The 23,827-nt window shown below is 51.6% G+C and overlaps 1 protein-coding gene across 1 annotated transcript in view; it reads right to left on the bottom strand.

Annotated features, from left to right (window-relative positions):
* Positions 1 to 1,410: 1,410 nt before the first annotated feature.
* FARSA (phenylalanyl-tRNA synthetase subunit alpha) overlaps positions 1,411 to 23,827 on the bottom strand; it is a 29,772-nt gene continuing 7,355 nt past the window's right edge. Inside the window, exons 5-13 of the mRNA XM_060252677.1 lie at positions 18,759 to 18,851; positions 17,080 to 17,208; positions 14,377 to 14,492; positions 12,943 to 13,027; positions 10,163 to 10,262; positions 8,874 to 9,042; positions 7,384 to 7,461; positions 4,877 to 4,991; positions 1,411 to 1,761 (exon numbers count right to left, since the gene is read on the bottom strand). Of these exons, the coding sequence (XP_060108660.1) occupies positions 1,656 to 1,761; positions 4,877 to 4,991; positions 7,384 to 7,461; positions 8,874 to 9,042; positions 10,163 to 10,262; positions 12,943 to 13,027; positions 14,377 to 14,492; positions 17,080 to 17,208; positions 18,759 to 18,851 (991 nt within the window). The 3' untranslated portion in view covers positions 1,411 to 1,655. The remainder of the gene's footprint in view (positions 1,762 to 4,876; positions 4,992 to 7,383; positions 7,462 to 8,873; positions 9,043 to 10,162; positions 10,263 to 12,942; positions 13,028 to 14,376; positions 14,493 to 17,079; positions 17,209 to 18,758; positions 18,852 to 23,827) is intronic.

The raw sequence follows: 23,827 nt of genomic DNA, 5'->3' as shown, positions 1-23,827 counted from the left end.
ACCTGAGAGTTTCGCCTAGCCTGCAGCTGCTATTTGGCTGGGCCAGATATTAATTGGAGACATTTTATGTGCTGCCTTTCTTCCTCACAGAGCTCAAGGTGGTTACGACATAAATAAAGCATTGCAAAATAAATGAAAGCTGGACTCTAGGACAGTGGCAACTACTTATCGGAACAGGCCCTTGATTGGGTGTGGGGGGGGGGGAGTAGTGCCCAAGAGAAGACAAAGGCTGCTCTCATTTCTGCCCCGAGAGAGGGGTTTTTTTTGTACAATAAAAGTAGTCTGAGCGGCGTGTGCTGCTGTCCACTGCTGTGTGTTATAGGTGGAGGGATTGCAGCAAGTCCTCTACCGATTTTGGGCCTTTCCCTCTGTTGAGAACCGCAATACCTGCTCAGCAGGACTCTCCTCCTGAGGAGCATGGGACCTTCATGTTTGCTGAGCTGCTGACTGGAGTCCTTAACCACTGCTGGTTTAGCTCAGATGGTAGTTTACAAATGCTCTTGTAATCCTTTGACTGGTCTCACAGCAGGTTTATCATCGCAGTGAGAGACACACACAAAAACCTACAGTTGCCAAGTCCCTCGGTAGCTGCGGTTGGGAGATTACTTCTTCGCACGTGAGAAGCACGCACAACGTGATGACGTCACTTGGAAATGATGTCATCACACCGGGAACATCACATGGGGACACTCTAGGACTCGCACTAAAAACTCTGTGGTACCATAGAGTTTTAACACGACTCCTAGAGTATCACACCAGAAATGCTCTAGGAATTGCAGCAAAAAACTATGGTACCATAGAGCCTGCCTAGGCGGGGAGGGCGGGATACAAATAAAATTTAATACTAATTAGCACAATTCCTAGAGCATCCCCGCACGATGATGTCACTGCTGAGTGATGTCATCACACTGGGGATGGGGCTCTTTGGGGGCAGGGATCCCCCCAGCAGCCTGGGGTCCTCTCGGGCAGGGGATCCCCCACCCCTGGTGGGAGCTTGGCGACCCTACGAAACCCCCACCTCCACCTGCCTCTCCCAAGCAGCATCCCTTGGTGAGAAATGAGGGCGGAGTACTGTACAACTGCTTGAAACCAAAAAGGCTTACGCTCTAAAAAATGCATGACACAGAAAGATGGGGAAGTCGTGTTGGTTAGACACCTGGGAGAGTGGAGAAAATACACAGTGAGGGAGATTTCAGAGTGTCGCATTTGCAGGCCAAGGCAGCCAGAGGGAAGAGAGTTCCAGGTAGGCCGGGTATAGCAAAGGACCTAAGAAATCCCCGGGAAAGGGATGAGCAGCAGAGAGCCTCCAGCTGTCCATGAGTTCCCCTCACAGAGGGCAACTGTACTAGACCACGAGTGTAGCAAGCTGCGGCTCTGACTCTCCCGTCTCCGACTCTGTGCTCTCGGGGATTAAGATTCCCGGCAGATGCCACTTTTATTGAACACAACTTGATCTACAAGTCCTTTCCAAAGACAGAGCAGGAAAGCCCCTGGTCGTTCTTGGGCCCACCAAAAGATGGGCCTGAAGGAATTTCACTGCCGCTTTCCTTGAAAAAGAAAGAGATGAAAGCTGGGGGTGAAGAGAGCTCGGTCAGGGCTGGCGATCCCACCAGAGGAGAGTTAATAAATAGGCTGGTCGGGCAGTGGAGGCCGGGCTAGGCATCCAGGCGGCAGAGAGGGCTGTCGTAGACCATCTGTAGGTTGACTTTGTGACCCACCAGGTCCCGGATGTTGTTGATGCCGTACTTGATCATTGTGGGCCTGGAAGAGAAGAGACGGGAGACTTGGAGGCACTTCTGAAGACTGTTTTTACTCAGCACTAGATGCTAGATGGAGCCCCGTGGCGCAGAGCAGTAAAGTTGCAGCACTGCAGTCAAACTCTCTGCTCATGACCTGAATTCGATCCTGGCGGAAGCTGGGTTCAGGTAGCCGGCTCCAGGTTGACTCAGCCTCCCATCCTTCCGAAGTCAGTAAAATGAGTCCCCAGCCTGCTGGGGGGAAAGCGGAGATGACTGGGGAAGGCAAGGGCAAACCACCCCGTAAAAAGTCTTCCGTTAAAACTTTGTGATACAGTGTCACCCCAGAGTCAGAAATGACTGGTGCTTGCACAGGGGACTACCTTTACCTTTAAATGCTAGATGCCCAGGAGCTTGGATGGCCCAGGCTAGACTGATCTCATCAGATCTCAAAAGTTAAGAAGATGATGATACTGGATTTATACACCGCCTTTCACTCTGAATCTCAGAACGGCTCACAATCTCCTCTACTTTCCCCCCACCACCCCACAACAGACACCCTGTGAGGTGGGTGGGGCTGAGAGAGCTCTGTCAGCAGCTGCCCCTTTCAAGGACAACTCAGTGAGAGCTATGGCTGACCCAAGGCCATTCCAGCAGGTGCAAGTGGAGGAGTGGGGAATCAAACCCAATTCTCCCAGATAAGAGTTCGCACACTTAACCACTACACTAAGCTGGCTCTCCTCGAGAGAAGACTATTTGAAGAATTCCTTGAGGAAGACTTCTGGTTGAATGCAAAACTAGGGAATGGGGCTTACTGCAGTCAGACTGTAGATATGCTGATTGGGTGCTGGTAAGGTTGTAAAGGCCCTGATAGGGTTGCCAATCCCCAGGTGGGGGCAGGGGTCTTCCGGTTTGGAGGCCCTCCCTCCTCTTCAGGATCATCAGAAAGCAAGGAGGGTGTGTGTGTGAATCTCTGCTACGAACTCATTAACAGCTGTTTCTGTCACCGAGGTTGTAAAGAGAGTCATCAGCCCCTCTTGCTTGAGTGCCTTCTCTTTTCTCCAGGTGGAGCAGGTATGATTGGCTTGGAAGAAGAAGAAGATGCCTTTCTCTCTGAACCAGAGACTCAGAACGGCTTACAATCTCCTTTCTTCCCCCACAACAGACACCGTGTGAGGCAGGTGGGGCTGAGAGAGCTCTCCCATAAGCTGCCCTTTCAAGAACAGTTCTGCCAGAGCTATGGCTGACCCAAGGCCATTCCAGCAGGTGTAAGTGGAGGGGGGAATCAAACCCGGGTGTCCCAGATAAGAGTCCGCGCACTTCACCACTACGCCAACCTGGGCTCTTAAGCAGGGTCAGCCGTGGTTACTGCTTGGGTGGGAGACCCCCCCCCCCAGGAAGACCCTCCAGGGTGGCAATGCCGAGGCAGGCAATGGGACACCGCCTATGACTGGCTCTTGCCTTGAGAAGCCTGCAGGGTCATCTGCAACCTGACCATGCTTTTCATCTTCTGCAGATGCTAGACACTACTTGAAACGATCACACACAAGTAGCAGCAGAAGGAAGTTCCAGGCACAGCCAGAATTCTCAAACTGACCCTGCCTTGCTTCGGCTACCTTCCCTCACCTCAAAGAACCATAGAGTTGGAAGGGACCTCCAGGGTCATCTAGTACAACCCCCTTGCATAAAGCAGGAAACTCACAAATCCCTCCCCCTAAATTCACAGGACCCTCATTGCTGTCAGATGGCCATTTAGCCTCTGTTTAAAAACCTCCAAGGAAGGAGAGCCCACCACCTCCCGAGGAGGAAGCCGGTTCCACTGAGGAACCACTCTAAACTCACAAACCCCTCCCCCTGAATTCACAGGATCCTCATTGCTGTCAGATGGCCATCTAGCCTCTGTTTAAAAACCTCCAAGGAAGGAAAGCCCACCACCTCCCGAGGAGGAAGCCTGTTCCACTGAGGAACCGCTCCAAAGGTCAGGAAGTCCTTCCTAATGTTGAGCAGGAAACTCTTGATTTAATTTCAACCCATTGGTTCTGGTCCTACCTTCTGGGGCCACAGAAAACAATTCCACCCCATCCTCTCTAGGACAGCCCTTCAAGTACTTGAAGATGGTGATCCTATCACCTCTCAGCCGCCTCCTCTCCAGGCTAAACATGCCCAGCTCCTTCAACCTTTCCTCACAGGACTTGCTCTCCAGACCCCTCACCGTCTTCCTCACCCTCTTCTGGACCCCTTCCAGCTTGTCTAGATCCTTCTTAAAATGTGGTGCCCAAAAGTGAACACAAGACTCCTTGGGATACCTCTTGCAAAGGCCACCCCACCCCCCCAACTTGAGTCCTCCACAGTCCCACCCTGCCCTGCTGCTGTTTCAAAAGCTTGATGCAACACAGCTACTTGTGGTCTGCAAATGAAGGATAATCCCTCTGGGAGGGCAGGTGACTTGGGTCAGTGATTACTGAGGTCTGGGGAAAGAGAGCTCCAACTGCAGATGGAAGCTTTGTTAAGATTAACTCCGGCTTACCTAAGAGTCTTACAGGAGACCAGAGAAGGCAATGGGAGTGAGAGAGGCACTTGGATGCGGTCCACGACACCACCAGTCCCCCAGGGAGTAGGAAAACAAGCAATGCACAGCAGAAAAAAGGTAAAAAAAAAAAGGTAAAGGTAGTCCCCTATGCAAGCACCAATCGTTTCTGACTCTGAGGTGACATCGCATCAGAGTTTTCACAGCATACTTTTTACGAGGTGGTTTGCCTTTCCTCAGTCATCTACACTTTCCCCCCAGCAAGCTGGGGACTCATCTTACTGATCACGGAAGGAGGGAAAGTTGAGTCAACCTGGAGCCGGCTACCTGAACCCAGCTTCCACCGGGATCGAACGCAGGTCATGAGCAGAGAGCTCGGACTGCAGCCCTGCAGCTTTACCGCTCTGAACCACGGGGGCTCTCTATGCAGTAGAAAACCACAATACAAAACACAAACTGTGTATAAACGAGTAACGACGATTTTATCAAAATTGAAAAATACTGACGCGCGCTCACAAAAAGGACAATCGCTCAAAAGGCTAAGCGGCAGCCTCAGGGCAGGCCAGGAGAGCCAAGGAAGCTTGAGGGGGGCGGAGAGGCTGGAGACACTCACCGTTCCAGAGACAGCCCCCAGGCGATGATGGACACCCCCTCTGGCAGGCCCATCGGTAGCAGCATCTCTGGGCGGAAGACTCCAGAATTGCCCACCTCCACCCACTTCTTCAAGCCTGCAAGGGAAAAGAAGAAGGGGGCACCGTTAAAGCAGCGTGTCAAGCACCACACAGTCTTCATTAACGATGAGCTCTACGTTTGTCTAATCATAGACGCTTTATTCATATAACAAAGCTGTTTTCAGGCAAGGATTTGTCTTGATAAGAACCTAAGAGAAGCCATGTTGGATCAGGCCAATGGCCCATACAGTTCAGCACTCTGCGTCACACAGTGGCCAAAAACCCAGGTGCAATCAGGACATAAGAAACATAAGAGAAGCCATGTTGGATCAGGCCAATGGCCCATCCAGTCCAACACTCTGTGTCACATAAGAACAGAAGAGAAGCCCTGTTGGATCAGGCCAATGGCCCATCCGGTCCAACACTCTGTGTCACATAAGAACATAAGAGAAGCCCTGTTGGATCAGGCCAATGGCCCCTCCAGTCCAACACTCTGTGTCACACAGTGGCCAAAAAACCCAGGTGTCACCAGGAGGTCCATTTGTGGGGCCAGGACACTTGAAGCCCTCCCACTGTTGCCCCCCCAAGCACCAAGAATACAGAGCATCACTTGCCCCAGACAGAGATTTCCAACAATACACTGCGGTTAAGAGCCACTGATGGACCTCTGCAACAGATGCTTATGCAATCCCCTCTTGAAGCTGTCTATGCCTGTAGTCGCCACCACCTCCTGTGGCAGTGAATTCCACATGTTAATCACCCTTTGCATGAAGAAGTACTTCCTTTTATCCGTTCTAACCCAACTGCTCAGCAATTTCATTGAATGTCCACGAGTTCTCAAATTGTGACAAATGGAGAAAAGTACTTCTTTCTCTACCTTCTGTATTCCATGCATACTTATAAAACTGTATCATGTCACCCCTCAGTCAACGTTTCTCCAAACTAAAGAGCCCCAAGCGTTTTAATTTTTCTTCATAAGGAAAGCGTTCCAACCCTTGAGTCATTCTAGTTGCCCTTTTCTGCACTTTTTCCAATGCTATAATATCTTTTTTGAAGTGTGGTGACCAGAATTGCACACAGTATTCTAAATGAGGCAGCACCCTTGATTTATACAGGGGCATTATGATACTGGCTGATTTGTTTTCACTTCCCTTCCTAATAATTCCCAGCATGGCGTTGGCCTTTTTTATTGCAATCGCATGCCAACTCCCTCAAGGGAGACAGTGCCAGCAGCTGACCGGCTCACAGCCTCATAGAATCATAGAGTTGGAAGGGACCTCCAGGGTCATCTAGTCCAACCCCCTGCACAATGCAGGAAACCCACAAACACCTACCCCAAATTCATAGGATCCTCATTGCTGTCAGATGGCCAGCTAGCCTCTGTTGAAAAACCTCCAAGGAAGGAGAGCCACCACCTCCCATGGAGGAATCCTGTTCCACTGAGGAATCGCTCCAACGGTCAGGAAATTCTTCCTAATGTTGAGTCAGAAACTCTCCTGATTTAATTTCAACCCACTGGGCTCTGGTCCTACCCTCTGGGGCCACAGAAAACAATTCCACCCCATCCTCTAGATCACAGCCCTTCAAGGACTTGAAGGAGGGAAGAGGCAAGCCCCTCACAGCCCATCTGCAAACTGCATTCAGCGTGGGATTTGCAGCGGCCTCCACCAATCACGAGGTGACGGTTCCCACGGTGCTCTCACGTGTGCAGAGCCATCCCGGCAGATTCAGAAGGCTGAATCGGAGCTTGAGCGATGCAGGAAAGAGCGAAGGCCATAGCTGCTTGCTCCTCTCTCCCTCTTTGCAGGTTTCCCCCTTATCGAAAGGTTATTTCCCCCCCTCAACGGGTTCAAAACCATGAAATGTGTCCATTTTACAAAACTATTTCTGGTAGCCTTTTAAACGGAGTTGTTTCTCCTACAAAAGGAGGGCTAAATGCAATCAAAGGCCTTTATTTGAGGCTGATGTATATGCTTGGACTTCAAAATAAATGCTGACAGGGTGTTTGGGAAAGGAGGGAGTCCTTTAAATTCGAGGCCACCTGGGATCTCCAGAAATAGGAGCCCATCTGAGCATCGCCAGGCTGCGTCCCCACAATGGAAAAACGTTCTCAAGTGCAGCGCATGATCGGGCTGACCGAGCTTTGTGCTTGTGTGAGTCATAAGGGGATTACGGTGGCTAAAGTGGGAGCAGCTGGAACTCCTCCTAAAGCTGTGATGACGTAGCTGCCTTCCTGTCCAGAGTGGAAAATATCTGAAACGGTTCCCAGGTATTAACGCAAACAGAGATTGCCTGCTCTGTCCCTCAAACATGACGGCTTCCTGGTCTGGCTGCTGAAAACACGTTTGACTCCTGGGCGACTTACGGTACTTTTTGCCCCACGGAGAGGATCAGACGTGGCACAGAGGGCATCTTGGCCCCATCTTGCTGCTTGCCAGGCTGCACTTACCCTGGTGGTAGCTGAACACCTCCATGCTGGGCTCCGTGTACGGGTTGTAAGCAGGCTTGAACCGCAACTGTGTGATTCCTGCCAAAGAAAGAAGATGAAAAGCTTGAACACCTGAAGCTGCCTTATATGGAATCCGACCCTGCTAATTGCAAAGTCAGTGCTGTCTACTCAGACAAGCTGGGGCTGTCCCAGATCTCAGGCAGAGGTTGCTCACATCCCCTCCTGCCTGGTCCTTCTGACTGGAGATGTTGGGGATTGAACCTGGGACCTTCTGCCTGCCAAGCAGAGGCTCTGCCACTGAGCCAGAGTCTCAGGTCAAGGTCTTTCCCATCACCTCCTGCCTGGTCCTTTTAACTGGAGATGCCGGAGATTGAACCTGGGACCTTCTGCCTGCCAAGCAGAGGCTCTGCCACTGAGCCAGGGTCTCAGGTCAAGGTCTTTCCCATCACCTCCTGCCTGGTCCTTTTAACTGGAGATACCGGAGATTGAACCTGGGACCTTCTGCCTGCCAAGCAGAGGCTCTGCCACTGAGCCAGGGTCTCAGGTCAAGGTCTTTCCCATCACCTCCTGCCTGGTTCTTTTTAACTGGAGATGCCGGAGACTAAACCTGGGACCTTCTGCATGCCAAGCAGAGGCTCTGCCACTGAGCCAGTGTCTCAGGTCAAGGTCTTTCCCATCACCTCCTGCCTGGTCCTTTTAACTGGAGATGCCGGGGATTGAACCTGGGACCTTCTGCATGCCAAGCAGAGGCTCTGCCACTGAGCCAGGGCCTCAGGTCAAGGTCTTTCCCATCACCTCCTGCCTGGTTCTTTTTAACTGGAGATGCCGGAGACTAAACCTGGGACCTTCTGCATGCAGAAGCTCTTCTGTGAAGCTACAGATTCTCCTGCTAAACTGAGTTGAGAGGCTGGGGGTTCCTGGAACTGGGGAAAGCAGCTAATAGAGAATGCCTCTTTGGCTCCTCACCAGGCCTACCCTCCTACCTCCACTCTCGTTCAGCACTCCTTCTTTTCCTCCTCCCACTCAGAGAGCCAGTTTGGTGTAGTGGTTGAATGCGCAGACTCTTATCTGGGAGAACTGGGTTTGATTCCCTAATCCATCACCTGCAGCTGTTGGAATGGCCTTGGGTCAGCCAGTGCTCTCTCAGAGCTGTCCTTGAAAGGGCAGCTTCTGTCAGAGCTCTCTCAGCCCCACCTACCTCTCAGGGTGTCTGTCTCCTGAGAGCCAGTTTGGTGTAGTGGTTAAGTACGCGGACTCTTATCTGGGAGAACTGGATTTGATTCCCCACTCCTCCACTTGCAGCTGCTGGAATGGGTCAGCCAAAACGCTGTTCTGCTCAAGAACAGTTCTGGGAGAGCTCTCTCAGTCCCACCTACCTCACAGGGTGTCCGTTGTGCGGAGAGGAAGGGAAAGGAGATTGTAATCCGCTCTGAGACTCCTTTGGCTAGCAAAGGGCAGGATATAAATCCCATCTCTTCTTTTTCTCTTACCCAGCTTGGTGAAAAACTCTTTCAGGACCCCCATCAGGTCTCCCAGCGTCAAGCCATAGTCGGCCACCACCCCTTCGATCTGGTGGAACTCAGCCAAGTGGGTGGCATCCAGCGTCTCGTTCCTAAAGACCCGGTCGATGGAGAAGTATTTGGCTGGGGTGAACTTCTCCTGCGGGGAGAGCAGTTATCAAATCTCTGGGCTTCGGTTCAGCACAAGGATTCCGGTTTCAACAAGCAGAGCCCCTGACATCAGCCTGGTCATAGAATCATAGTTGGAAGGGACCTCTGGGGGCATCTAGTCCAACCCCCTGCACAATGCAGGAAACTCACAAATACCGCCTCCTAAATTCACAGGATCCTCATCGCTGTCAGGTGGCCATCTAGCCTCTGTTGAAAAACCTCCAAGGAAGGAGAGCCCACCACCTCCCAAGGAGGAAGCCTGTTCCACTGAGGAACCGCTCTAAACTCACAAACACCTCCCCCAAAATTCACAGGATCCTCATCGCTGTCTGATGGCCATCTAGCCTCTGCTGAAAAACCTCCAAGGAAGGAGAGCCCACCACCTCCCAAGGAGGAAGCCTGTTCCACTGAGGAACCGCTCTAAACTCGCAAGTACCTCCCCCTAAATTCACAGGATCTTCATTGCTGTCAGATGGCCATCTAGCCTCTGTTGAAAAACCTCCAAGGAAGGAGAGCCCACCACCTCCCAAGGAGGAAGCCCGTTCCACTTAGGAACTGCTCTATACTCACAAATACCTCCCCCTATATTCACAGGATCCTCATTGCTGTCAGATGACCATCTAGCCTCTGTTGAAAAACCTCCAAGGAAGGAGAACCCACCACCTCCCGAGGAGGAAGCCTGTTCCACTGAGGAACCACTCTAACAGTCAGGAAGTTAGAACCATAGAATCCTAGAGTTGGAAGGGACCTCCAGGGTCATCTAGTTCAACCCCCCACACACACAATGCAGGAAACTCACAACCACCTCCCCCTAAATTCACAGGATCTTCATCACTGTCAGATGGCCATCTAGCCTCTGTTGAAAACCCTCCAAGGAAGGAGAGCCCACCACCTCCCGAGGAGGAAGCCTGTTCCACTGAGGAACTGCTCTAACGGCCAGGAAGTTCTTCCTAATGTTGAGCCGGAAACTCTTTTGATTTAATTTCAACCCGTTGGTTCTGGTCCATCTGACTCCACGAGATGTGGGTGAAGCCCTCCCCCATCCCCTCAGTGGCCCTGCTCTTCTGTCACCTCCCCCGAGCCAGGAAGGAACATGCGCTGGGAACTACCTGCTGTGCCAGCTGATAGAGCATGCGCGCACTAACTGCAGTGGTGTGTGTCCGAAGCACATTCTTCCGCGCCTCTTCCAGCTTCCAATCGTATTTGTATCTGGGAGAGGAACAAATAAAAAACACATTCGCTGGTGGCATCTCAATCAACGTTCGACTTGTAGAATTCTTCATTAGGGTCTCACCAGCTAATGGCTTGTATCCAGTAAGAGTTGCAGGTAGGTTGGCCAGATCTCTCAGAGTCAACAGCTTCCTGCTTTCCTCACCCTCTGCAGACCATCAAGCCCACCCCAAATATCTATCTATCCATTCTTCATTATTATCTATCTATCTATCCATCCATCCATCCATCCATCTATCATCGTCATCATTATAATCATCCATCCATCAATCTGCACACACATATGCAAAACAGAAATAGTGGACCAAGGATACACAAAGGAAAAAAGATTACACAACATAAATATGCATGTCAAGAACAATCATATTTAACAGAACTTATGAAACAGAAAATATTTCTCTCCCAATATTCCATTCATTGTAATTATTATTATTTGTAAAATTCAACAGTCCTTACTTTTGTCAGGGAACAATTATATTCAACACCTTAAATTTCAAACTCCCCCCACCCCTATATTTGTTCCTGAGCATTCACTGGCTCTTGTGAACTCAAAATGGAAGAAGAAGACGTTACTGGATTTATATTCCGCCCTCCACTCCGAAGAGTCTCAGACCGGCTCACAATCTCCTTTACCTCCCCCCCCACAACAAACACCCTGTGGGTGGGTGGGGCTGAGAGGGGTCTCACAGCAGCTGCCCTTTCAAGGACAACCTCTGCCAGAGGTATGGCTGACCCAAGGCCATTCCAGCAGCTGCAAATGGAGGAGTGGGGAATCAAACCCAGTTCTCCCAGGTAAGAGAGCTATGGCTGACTCAAGGCCGTTCCAACAGGTGCAAGTAGAGGAGTGGGGAATCAAACCCGGTTCTCCCAGATAAGAGAGCTCTGGTTGACCCAAGGCCATTCCATCAGCTGCAAGTGGAGGAGTGGGGAATCAAGCCCGGTTCTCTCAGATAAGAGAGCTCTGGCTGACCAAGGCCATTCCAGCAGCTGCAAGTGGAGGACTGGGGAATCAAACCCGGTTCTCCCAGATAAGAGAGCTATGGCTGATCCAAGGCCATTCCAGCAGCTGCAAGTGGAGGAGTGGGGAATCAAACTTGGTTCTCCCAGATAAGAGAGCTCTGGTTAACCCAAGGCCATTCCAGCAGCTGCAAGTGGAGGAGTGGGGAATCAAACCCGGTTCTCCCAGATAAGAGAGCTCTGGTTAACCCAAGGCCATTCCAGCAGCTGCAAGTGGAGGAGTGGGGAATCAAACCCGGTTCTCCCAGATAAAAGAGCTATGGGTGACCCAAGGCCATTCCAGCAGGTGTAAGTGGAGGAGTGGGGAATCAAAGCCGGTTCTCCCAGATAAGAGAGCTCTGGCTGACCCAAGGTCATTTCAGTAGCTGCAAGTGGAGGAGTGGGGAATCAAACCCGGTTCTCCCAGATAAGAGAGCTCCAGCTGACCCAAGGCCATTCCAGTAGCTGCAAGTGGAGGAGTGGAGAATCAATCCCTGTTTTCCCAGATAAGAGAGCTCTGGCTGACCCAGGGCCATTCCAGCAGGTGCAAGTGGAGGAGTGGGGAATCAAACCCGGTTCTCCCAGATAAGAGAGCTCTGGTTGACCCAAGGCCATTCCATCAGCTGCAAGTGGAGGAGTGGGGAATCAAGCCCGGTTCTCTCAGATAAGAGAGCTCTGGCTGACCAAGGCCATTCCAGCAGCTGCAAGTGGAGGACTGGGGAATCAAACCCGGTTCTCCCAGATAAGAGAGCTATGGCTGATCCAAGGCCATTCCAGCAGCTGCAAGTGGAGGAGTGGGGAATCAAACCCGGTTCTCCCAGATAAAAGAGCTATGGGTGACCCAAGGCCATTCCAGCAGGTGCAAGTGGAGGAGTGGGGAATCAAAGCCGGTTCTCCCAGATAAGAGAGCTCTGGCTGACCCAAGGTCATTTCAGTAGCTGCAAGTGGAGGAGTGGGGAATCAAACCCGGTTCTCCCAGATAAGAGAGCTCCGGCTGACCCAAGGCCATTCCAGTAGCTGCAAGTGAAGGAGTGGAGAATCAATCCCTGTTTTCCCAGATAAGAGAGCTCTGGCTGACCCAGGGCCATTCCAGCAGGTGCAAGTGGAGGAGTGGGGAATCAAACCCGGTTCTCTCAAATAAGAGTCCACACACTTAACCACTACACCAAAATGGAGGGTCCAGAAGGGGTCCATTAGCTGGAATCTTTGGAACTGTGTGGTGGGGTATAAGTCAATTACTGGGGATTGGACTTGAGAACAGTAGCCAAAACCCAGGGGCCATCAGGAGGTCCACCAGTGGGGCCAGAACTCCAGAAGCACTCCCACTGTGCCCCCCAAGCACCAAGAAGACAGAGCATCACTGCCCCAGACATAAGAACACAAGAAAAGCCATACTGGATCAGGTCAGTGGCCCATCCAACCCAATTTCTATCAGGAGGTCCACCAGCGGGGCCAGAACACCAGAAGCCCTCCCACTGTTGCCCCCACCAAGCACCAAAAAGACAGAGCATGACTGCCCCAGACAAAGTGTTCTATCTAAACCTTAAGGCTAAGAGCCACCGATGGACCTCTGCTCCATCTGTTTCTCCAAGCCAATTTCTGAATTTCCAGGACCAACTCTAGGCAAGCAGTGCCCCCCCCCCCCCGATTTGATCAATCTTACCCCTGGGATCCATAGCCTCCTTGGGAGTGAACCCGCTTGACCCTCTTTAGATAATCCATAGGGAAATCAGTGGCTTCGGCAGGATCTGGAAAGAACAAAACACAAGCTGAGATTTAGTGTGAGCCACAAAGCAAGTCGGATTTCCTGAGGGCATTGGGGAAAAGCTAATTCCACAGCCACTCTGACCACTGCTGGTGAAAGGATTTTTTGCTTTCTGTAGCAGAATGGGCATCCCTTTTGATTCACTGGCTGTCTGCAGGGACTGTATAGTACTGAGAGCCAGTTTGGTGTAGTGGTTAAGTGTGTGGAATCTTATCTGGGAGAACCGGGTTTGATTCCCCACTCCTCCACTTGCAGCTGCTGGAATGGCCTTGAGTTAGCCATGGCTCTCACAGGTGTCGTCCTTGAAAGGGCAGCTTCTGGGAGAGCTCTCTCAGCCCCACCCACCTCACAGGGTGTCTGTTGTGAGGGAAGAAGATAAAGGAGATTGTGAGCTGCTCTGAGACACTGAGATTCAGAGTGAAGGGTGGGATATAAATCTACAGTCTACAGTCTGAACCAGGGGTAGCCAAATCTGCTTAATGTAAAAGCCACAACGAATAAACATCAGGTGTTTGAGAGCCACAAGACATGAACATCAGATGCTTGTGAGCAGGCAGAAAGGAAGGAAAATAGATGGGGAGGAAAGATAGTAAGAAAGCAATTTTAACTTTAAATGCATTCTCCAAGCCACTGACTGACTTTGCTCGGAGAAGTGATTGAAAGAGACGAGCACCTTCGCCAAGCCAGCCGACAGGGTGGTGGGGGCTTCAAGTGCCACACGATATGTGTGAAAGAGCCACATGTGGCTCCTGAGTTGCAGTTCGGCCACCCCTGAACTCTGAACCTTCATGGAAACACCAAGGAAGGATACATGCAAGTTAAGCTCCTATCTCCATTAAGAATCGGTTTACACCTCTGAGAATTGCACACGTCCATCCACCCGCAACCCTAACTTTTCTTCTTAAAATTGGGCTGCACACTGCACAGAATAGGGATGCCAGCCTCCAGGAGGGAGCTGGAAACCCCCAGGAATAACAGCTTATCTGCAGCCTACAGAGATTGGTTCCCCTGGAGAAAACAGACATGTCGGAGGGTGGACTCTATGCCACTGTACACCCTACTGAGTTCCCTATCCTCTGCAGGCTCCCCCTCCAAATCTCCAGGAGCTTTCCAGACTGGAGTTGGCAACCCTACCCCCCATACCCTGCGGGTGGCCTGGGAAGACCTTGCAAGCCTAGTCCAGAAGGCGTGTCCCTCCCGCTGCCACCTGGGGTCAGTGCAAGAGGGGGAGGCAGAAGCACCACAAGCCTGGGCCCTGGATTGCCACAGACGCTTCCAAAGTCCAAGCTCACGGCTGCGGCAGAGACACAGGATCCGAGCAACACAACTGACCCTTGAGGAAGAAAGTGTCGTGCTGGTCTCGGGCCGGATGCTGCTGCGGCTGGTAAAGAGCATCGAAGTTCCAGAAGGAGCTCTCAATGAAGTTATTGGTAGGCATTTCTGTAAAACTGAAGGGGAAACAGTCAGTCACCACGGCAGCAAACAAAGAGGGCAGATCATAGGGCTGGCTGCTGCTGTGTCATCAGTCAGCAGAGGGGGAACCTCAGAAGAGCCCTGCTGGGTCAGACCAGGGAGGGTCCATCTAGTCCAGCCTCCTGTCTCACACAGTGGCCACCCAGTTCCTCTGGAGGGCCAACCACAGGGCAGAGAGGCTGAGGCCTTCCTGAGAAGAACATCAGAAGAGCCCTGCTGGGTCAGACCAGGGAGGGTCCATCTAGTCCAGCATCCTGTCTCACACAGTGGCCAACCAGTTCCTCTGGAGGGCCACCAACAGGGCAGAGAGGCCGAGGCCTTCCCCTGAGAAGAACATCAGAAGAGCCCTGCTGGGTCAGACCAGGGAGGGTCCATCTAGTCCAGCCTCCTGTCTCACACAGTGGCCAGCCAGTTCCTCTGGAGGGCCACCAACAGGGCAGAGAGGCTGAGGTCTTCCCCTGAGAAGAACATCAGAAGAGCCCTGCTGGGTCAGACCAGGGAGGGTCCATCTAGTCCACCCTCCTGTCTCACAAAGTGGCCAGCCAGTTCCTCTGGAGGGCCACCAACAGGGCAGAGAGGCTGAGGTCTTCCCCTGAGAAGAACATCAGAAGAGCCCTGCTGGGTCAGACCAGGGAGGGTCCATCTAGTCCACCCTCCTGTCTCACACAGAGGCCAGCCAGTTCCTCTGGAGGGCCAACAACAGGGCAGAGAGGCCGAGGCCTTCCCCTGAGAAGAACATCAGAAGAGCCCTGCTGGGTCAGACCAGGTAGGGTCCATCTAGTCCAGCCTCCTGTCTCACATAGTGGCCACCCAGTTCCTCTGGAGGGCCAACAACAGGCACAAAGGCCGAGGCCTTCCCCTGAGAAGAACATCAGAAGAGCCCTGCTGGGTCAGACCAGGGAGGGTCCATCTAGTCCACCCTCCTGTCTCACACAGTTGCCAACCAGTTCCTCTGGAGGGCCAACAACAGGGCAGAGAGGCCGAGGCCTTCCCCTGAGAAGAACATCACAAGAGCCCTGCTGGGTCAGACCAGGGAGGGTCCACCTAGTCCAGCCTTCTGTCTCACACAGTGGCCAGCCAGTTCCTCTGGAGGGCCAACAACAGGGCAGAGGCCGAGGCCTTCCCCTAAAAAGAACCTCAGAAGAGCCCTGCTGGGTCAGACCAGGGAGGGTCCACCTAGTCCAGCCTCCTGTCTCACACAGTAGCCAGCCAGTTCCTCTGGAGGACCAACAACAGGGCAGAGAGGCCGAGGCCTCCCCCTGAGAAGAACATCAGAAGAGCCCTGCTGGGTCAGACCAGTGAGGGTCCATCTAGTCCACCCTCCTGTCTCACACAGTGGCCACCCAGTTCCTCTGGAGGGCCAACAACAGGGCAGAGAGGCCGAGGCCTCCCCCTGAGAAGAACATCAGAAGAGCCCTGCTGGGTCAGACCAGGGAGGGTCCATCCAGTCCAGCCTCCTGTCTCACACAGTGGCCAACCAGTTCCTTTGGAGGGCCAACAACAGGGCAGAGAGGCCGAGGCCTTCCCCTGAGAAGAACATCAGAAGAGCCCTGCTGGGTCAGACCAGGGAGGGTCCATCTAGTCCAGCTTCCTGTCTCACATAGTGGCCACCCAGTTCCTCTGGTGGGCCAACAACAGGGCAGAGAGGGCAAGGCCTTTCCCTGAGAAGAACATCAGAAGAGCCCTGCTGGGTCAGACCAGGGAGGGTCCATCTAGTCCAGCCTCCTGTCTCACACAGTGGCCACCCAGTTCCTCTGGAGGACCAACAACAGGGCAGAGAGGGCGAGGCCTTCCCCTGAGAAGAACATCAGAAGAGCCCTGCTGGGTCAGACCAGGGAGGGTCCATCTAGTCCAGCTTCCTGTCTCACATAGTGGCCACCCAGTTCCTCTGGTGGGCCAACAACAGGGCAGAGAGGGCAAGGCCTTTCCCTGAGAAGAACATCAGAAGAGCCCTGCTGGGTCAGACTAGGGAGGGTCCATCTAGTCCAGCCTCCTGTCTCACACAGGGGCCAACCAGTTCCTCTGGAAGGCCAACAACAGGGCAGAGAGGCTGAGGCCTTCCCCTGAGAAGCACATCAGAAGAGCCCTGCTGCGTCAGACCAGGGAGGGTCCATCTAGTCGAGCCTCCTGTCTCACACAGGGGCCACCTAGTTTTTCTGGAGGGCCAGCAATAAGGGACAGAGGCTGAGACGTTCCCCAGATGTTGCCTCCTGGCTCTGGGATTCAGAGGCTGAGCACCCCTGAGGGAAGACTAGAAGATACAGTCTTCTATAAAACAAAGATGTCTGTCCCTGTCAAAAGCGCTCTGCCAGCACTCCTTCGCTGGGAATGATCTGCAAGGATAAGTTGAGGCACGAGACGAGTTCCCCGAATTCTCCAGCAGACTGAGCTGTGACTGCATGTCATGCCTGCGACTCCACTGTTTCCTCCCATGAAAGAAAACAGAGGAGGACTTCATGTGCGCACCCTCCCCGACTTCTGACACTTCTCGACTGCACACGATACATCCGTTCTCCAACAGCTGCGCTTCCCTGCCCAGTACACTGCAGAGCAGATACACACCCCATTTCAAGGAAGATTTGCCGGAACTGGCTGCGGACCTTTAGGAGCGGGTGGAGATGGCCGCTTTCAGGCATGATGCCCAGGGCCTCAAAGTTATACGCCTTGAACTTCATGTCTCTCCAGGAGCCGCTGCATGGTTGGGGAAGGAGAAAAGGGGGGAAGCATTAGTCTCACAAGAGGAGGTGGGTCTTCTCAGATGCCCTCAGCCCCTCCAAACTGCGGTTTTGACAAACGTGTAATCCCGCCCCCCCCTCCCCCTGTTCTGACTGTGGAATGCAAAAACGGCAAGCAAGGAGGAGCTCTTTGGTTAAGCATTCTGCCAATATAGTCTGCGAGATACCCATTTGGACACCCAGGGTCATTGTCAGTATTCTCTCTAAGAATACTGGCTAGCTCAGCTTTTTAGGCCCCAGCTCAGACGTTTTTGTCTTTGCTCAGGAAAAATGGCCCCAGAGCAAACTAATTTATGCAGGAGCTCACAACTTTAATGCCAGCAGCTCACAGAGTAGAATTTTTGCTCACAAGACTCTGCAGCTTACAGGAAGAAGAAGGCTGCAGATTTGTACCCCGCCCTTCTCTCTGAATCAGAGTCTCAGAGTGGCTCACAATCTCCTTCATCCCCCAACAACAGACACCCTGTAAGGTGAGTGGGGCTGAGAGAGCTCTCACAGCAGCTGCCCTTTCAAGGACAGAGACTCAGAGCACCCTACAATCTCCTTTGTCTTCTCCCCCAACAACAGACACCCTGTGAGGTGGGTGGGGCTGAGAGAGCTCTGAACAGAAGCTGCCCTTTCAAGGACAGAGTCTCAGAGTGGCCCACAATCTCCTTTATCTTCCTCCCTCACAACAGACGCTCTGTGAGGTGTGTGGGGTTGAGAGGGCTCTCCCAGAAGCTGCCCTTTCAAGGACAACTCCTACAAGAGCTCTGGCTGACCCAAGGCCATTCCAGCAGCTGCAAGTGGAAGAGGAGGGAATCAAACCCTGTTCTCCCAGATAAGAGTCTGCACACTTCACCACTACACCATTGGGAGGACAGGTCATTGGTGGTTTATACACACACACACACACACACATATATATATACATCCGTGTGTGTGTGTGTGTGCGCATCTGGAAGTCATGGCAACCTCTGGTGACTGATCCCTCCTGGGCGCCTGGAAAATATTCAGAAAGCTGGCTGAGTAAAACCTGCCCTGCCTCCCAGCTCTGGTATTCCAAGGAGGTCTCCCATCCAAGTCCTTGCCAGAGTCAGCTTCCGAAATCTGATGAGAGCAGCCTTGCCTGGGCTTAAATCCAAGTCAGGGCATCACTGCTGAATCTTGATTCTACCCTGCGGAGGGAGAAGCCACCACCGCCTAAGCTAAGACTCAGGCCCAGAAAACATGGGGAACTGCTGGAAAGAAACAGCAACCTGGAAGTGCGGCCCCAAGTCTGGCCAAGAGCTGAAGCCCTTCTACTGGTCCCCCTTGAGAAGGGTCTGTAGTTGGATTTTCCCGGGATTACAACTGATCTCCAGGCAACAGAGATCCGTTCCCCTGGCCCCTTGGGGAGGTGGGCCCTATGGCACCATTCCCCCATTGAAGTCCCTCCCCTCCCCAAAGCCCACACCCCCAAATCTCCAGGTATTTCCCAACCCAAAGCTGGCCTGGCAACCCTAGCCTCTGGAGGCAGTTCCTCACCTGGCAATCATCTCCGGTGTAAGGTCTGTCTCTTGCTTGGTGACGGTCGTACTGAAAGCACTGCCCTTCTTGATCCAGTACGTCTTCACAGTCCTGAAAACAAACACACAACTTTGTGGTTCATTCCGTGTGACAAAGATGCAGGAGACGCCCTAATTTCTGTTGCCGGAGAATCCATGAGAAAGTGAGGTTGGGTACTGAGGAACAGCAATTGCAATGCAAAGCACATTAACACTGTTAGAGCCCCTGTTCCGGGATCCAGTGGCTAGAAAACCCAATGACCTAGAAAACCAGTATGTCCCCATTGGCAGAATGCACCAAAACTGGATTCAAATCTGGTGTAGAGCACCAGTTTGGTGTAGTGGTTAAGTGCGTGGACTTTTATCTGGGAGAACCGGGTTTGATTCCCCACTTGCACCTGCTAGCTTGGCCTTGGGTCAGCCATAGCTCTGGCAGAGGTTGTCCTTGAAAGGGCAGCTGCTGTGAGAGCCCCCTCCAGCCCCACCCACCTCACAGGGTGTCTGTTGTGGGGGAGGAAGGGAAAGGAGATTGTGAGCCGCTCTGAGACTCTTCGGTGTGGAGGGCGGAATATAACTCCAATATCTTCATCTTCTTATCTGGGAGAACGGGGTGTGATTTCCCACTCCTCCACTTGCAACTGCTGGAATGGCTTTGGGTCAGCCATAGCTCTGGCAGAGGTTGTCCTTGAAAGCGCATTTCTGTCAGAGCTCTCTCAGCCCCACCTACCTCGCAGGGTGTCTGTTGTGTGTGTGGTGGGGGGAGACGATAAAGGAGATTGTGACCTCTCTGAGAGCCAGTTTGGTGCCGTGGTCAAGTGCGCGGACTCTTATTGCAGAGAACCGGGTTTGATTCCCCACTCCTCCACTTGCACCTGCTGAAATGGCCTTGGGTTAGCCATAGCTCTCGTAGGAGTTGTCCTTGAAAGGTCAGCTGCTGTTAGAGCCCTCTCAGCCCCACCCACCTCACAGGGTGTCTGTTGTGGGGGAGGAAGGGAAAGGAGATTGTGAGCCGCTCTGAGACTCTTCAGAGTGGAGGGCGGGATATAAATCCAATATCTTCATCTACCTCACAGGGCGTCTGTTGTGGGGGAGGAAGGTAAAGGAGATTGTGAGCCGCTCTGAGACTCTTCGGACTGGAGGGTGGGATATAAATCCAATATCTTCATCTACCTCACAGGGTGTCTGTTGTGGGGGAGGAAGGGAAAGGAGATTGTGAGCCGCTCTGAGACTCTTCAGAGTGGAGGGCGGGATATAAATCCAATATCTTCATCTACCTCACAGGGTGTCTGTTGTGGGGGAGGAAGGTAAAGGAGATTGTGAGCCGCTCTGAGACTCTTGGGAGTGGAGGGCGGGATATAAATCCAATATCTTCATCTACCTCACAGGGTGTCTGTTGTGGGGGAGGAAGGTAAAGGAGATTGTGAGCCGCTCTGAGACTCTTCGGAGTGGAGGGCGGGATATAAATCCAATATCTTCATCTACCTCACAGGGTGTCTGTTGTGGGGGAGGAAGGGAAAGGAGATTGTGAGCCGCTCTGAGACTCTTGGGAGTGGAGGGCGGGATATAAATCCAGTATCTTCATCTACCTCACAGGGTGTCTGTTGGGAGGGGGGAAGGAAGGTAAAGGAGATTGTGAGCCGCTGAGACTGATTCAGAGAGAAGGGCAGGGTATAAATCTGCGGTGTTCTTCTGAGACTCTGAGATTCAGAGTATAAGGGGGCATATAAATCCAGTATCTTCTTTTTGTTTTAGAGTTCATAAAAATCACAGAACATGGCTTCTCTTATGTTCTTATTGTAAAGCTTTTAATTAAAAACAATTATACCACAGGTGGCACTTCAAAGCCGTGCAACTTGATCTTTTTAAAAGGTCCACCTTGTTCTTATAATTATGTCCTTATAAGGAAGTCCTTCTTCCCCCAAAGGGGGATTAACACGCGGAATTCCCTGCCACAGGAGGTGGTGGTGGCTGCAAGCATAGCCAGCTTCAAGAGGGGACTGGATAAGAATATGGAGCAGAGGTTCATCAGTGGCTATTAGCCACAGCTTATCGTTGGAACTCTCTGTCTGGGGCAGTGATGTTCTGTCTTGGTGCTTGGGGGGGCACAGTGGGAGGGCTTCTAGTGTCCTGGCCCCACTGATGGACCTCCTGATGGCACCTGGGTTTTTGGCCACAAGGTGTCTAACTGGAGGGGCCACTGGCCTGATCCAACGTGGCATCTCTTATGTTCTGACAGTGTCATATGCTGCAAAGCCTTGCTTGTCTGTTTGCCGACAGTTCTGTATGGTCAGTGGGTGGTTTTTTTCCCCCCTTCATGCCTGTAATAGTAGTTCCGAAAAACAAACAGGATCACCCAATAACAAGCAATCACTGTGATTTGTGGCTGTAGTTCATAAAAATACCCATTGTCCTTAGGTATCACAGATAACAGAAAAATCTCACAACTGATTATATGATCCTGTATCACAACAATGAGAAAAGTCCCATCCTTGTGATACTGTAAAACAGTTTCTATAGTCAGCTGACAAGCATCTAGATCAGGGGTGGTCAAAATCTGGCTCACGAGCCACATGCGGCTCTTTCAGATGTGTTGTGTGGCTCTCAAAGCCCCCAATGCTCCACTGGCTGTCTTGGAGAATGCATTCATTTAAAGTTAAAGTTGTTTTCTTTCCCCCTCTCCTTCCCCATCTATTTGCCTGCCTGCCTGGCTTCCTTCCTTCCTTCCCATCTTGCAGTTCTCAAAAATCTGATGTTCATGTCTTGCAGCTCTCAAACATCTGACATTTATTCTACGTGGCTCTTATGCGAAGCAAGTTTGGCCACCCCTGGTCTGGAAGTAAGTCCGTTTCATAGTTGATCTTCCTCAGAAGGTATTAATAGTAGAACTTACTCGGAAATTCTTTCCCTCTTTCCCTCCCGTTGCCTGAAACTATGAAATCGTGATAGAAGCACATGCAATTGTTTTAAATTGTTTTAATGTTTTTATTGTTGTTTATTGTATCGGTCACACTAATGTGTTTGTGTCGACCCTTGGTTTGTGAGCCGCCCTGAGCCTGCCTTTGGTGGGGAGGGCGGGATATTAATTAATTAATTAACGAACAACTCAACTTTTACACAAAAAGCAAGCCAGTCCATTAACGTTTCTTTAATCAGGCACCTCTTTGTGGAAATAGAATTCTAAAAAAAAAAATGTCTAAGATTTCATGGGGGGCACTGGGGGAGCACGAGGTCATTTATGACATCACAGAAATATTAAAAATATTATTTAAATGAGGGGATGCACGGTAGCGGCTGCAGGTGAGCGTGGAAGCAGCCAGTCAGCGCAGAGAACGTGTCGCTCTCATCAAGGGGAGGTACGGGAAGAGGGAGAAAGCAAACTGCAGCCTACCTAGAATCATAGAGTTGGAAGGGACCTCCAGGGTCATCTAGTCCAACCCCCTGCACAATGCAGGAAACACATAAGTAACTCCCCCTAAATTCACAGGCTCCTCATTGCTGTCAGATGGCCATCCAGCCTCTGTTGAAAAACCTCCAAAAAAGGAAAGCCCACCACCTCCTAAGGAGGAAGCTTGTTCCACTGAGGAACTGCTCTAACTTTCAGGAAGTTCTTCCTAATAGAATCATAGAATCCTAGAGTTGGAAGGGACCTCCAGGGCCATCTAGTCCAACCCCCTGCACAATGCAGGAAACTCACAAATCCCTCCCACTAAATTCACAGGCTCCTCATTGCTGTCAGATGGCCATCCAGCCTCTGTTGAAAAACCTCCAAGGAAGGAAAGCCCACCACCACCTAAGGAGGAAGCTTGTTCCACTGAGGAACCGCTCTCACGGTCAGGAAGTTAGAATCATAGAATCCTAGAGTTGGAAGGGACCTCCAGGGTCATCTAGCCCAACCCCCTGCGCAATGCAGGAAACTCACAAATACCTCCCCCTAAATTCACAGGATCTTCATTGCTGTCACATGGCCATCTAGCCTCTGTTTAAAAACCTCCAAGGAAGGAGAGCCCACCACCTCCGAAGGAGGAAGCCTGTTCCACTGAGGAACTGCTCTGTCGGGTTCTTCCTAATGTTGAGCCGGAATCTCTTTCGATTTAATTTCAACCCACTGGTTCTGGTGCTACCTTCTGGGGCCACAGAAAACCGGATGCTTCTCTCCCCCAGGAGCAGCATGCCCTGGCTGCCACTCCACGTGCTGGCTCTTGGAGAAGAGATTGCCAAGAAACTGTCTCAGATTTGGTGCTTTCTCAATACAATAGCTATTTCCTCCAGGGAGCGTGAAAAGTGATTTTCCCAGATGAGCCTAATTGTCACCCTAGAAAGGTCCTCCTTGTCAGTCAAAACTATAACATCTTTATTGTTTCTAAAAATGGTTTGGGCCTCCCTGAACAGTCTCTACTCCACCAAAGTATAGGTGACCTCTTATTTCAAGGTCATCCTTCAGCGTCAGGCCCCAAGAGCAAGACCTGAAAAAGAACGGAAGAAGTTGATGATATGTCTAAAGATTGGAAACTGCTTTAAGGTAGAAGTCTGCAGCACATGAAAATAATCTTGTTTCAAAGAATCCTGCGTGATTCTCCTTCATTCCCCTCTTGAGAGTTCTGCCACCTCTTTTTGCAGAAAAAAAGCCCTGCACAAAGCCGTTTTGCTGCAATGCTCTCAACTGATTACAGAAGCTGTTCCGCAATACCACAAGGATGGGACTTTTCTACTTCTTGTGATACAAGTCCACGTTATTAGCTGTGATATTCTTCTACTATTTATGTGATATGTAAGGAACAAGAAAGATCTAGACAAGCTGGAACGGGTCCAGAGGAGGGCGACGAAGATGGTGAGGGGTCTGGAGTCCTATGAGGGAAGGTTGAAGGAGCTGGGCATGTTTAGCCTGGAGAGGAGGCGGCTGAGAGGTGATAGGATCACCATCTTCAAGTACTTGAAGGGCTGTTCTATAGAGGATGGGGTGGAATTGTTTTCTGTGGCCCTGGAAGGCAGGACCAGAACTAATGGGTTGAAATTAAATCAAAAGAGTTCCAGTTCAACATTAGGAAGAAC

This window comes from Heteronotia binoei, chromosome 13 (genome assembly GCF_032191835.1).
Source record: "Heteronotia binoei isolate CCM8104 ecotype False Entrance Well chromosome 13, APGP_CSIRO_Hbin_v1, whole genome shotgun sequence".
In the NCBI taxonomy this organism is placed as follows: Eukaryota; Metazoa; Chordata; class Lepidosauria; order Squamata; family Gekkonidae; genus Heteronotia; species Heteronotia binoei.
The sequence above is the reverse complement of the archived record's forward strand: the minus strand, read 5'-3'. Positions and strand labels throughout refer to the sequence as shown.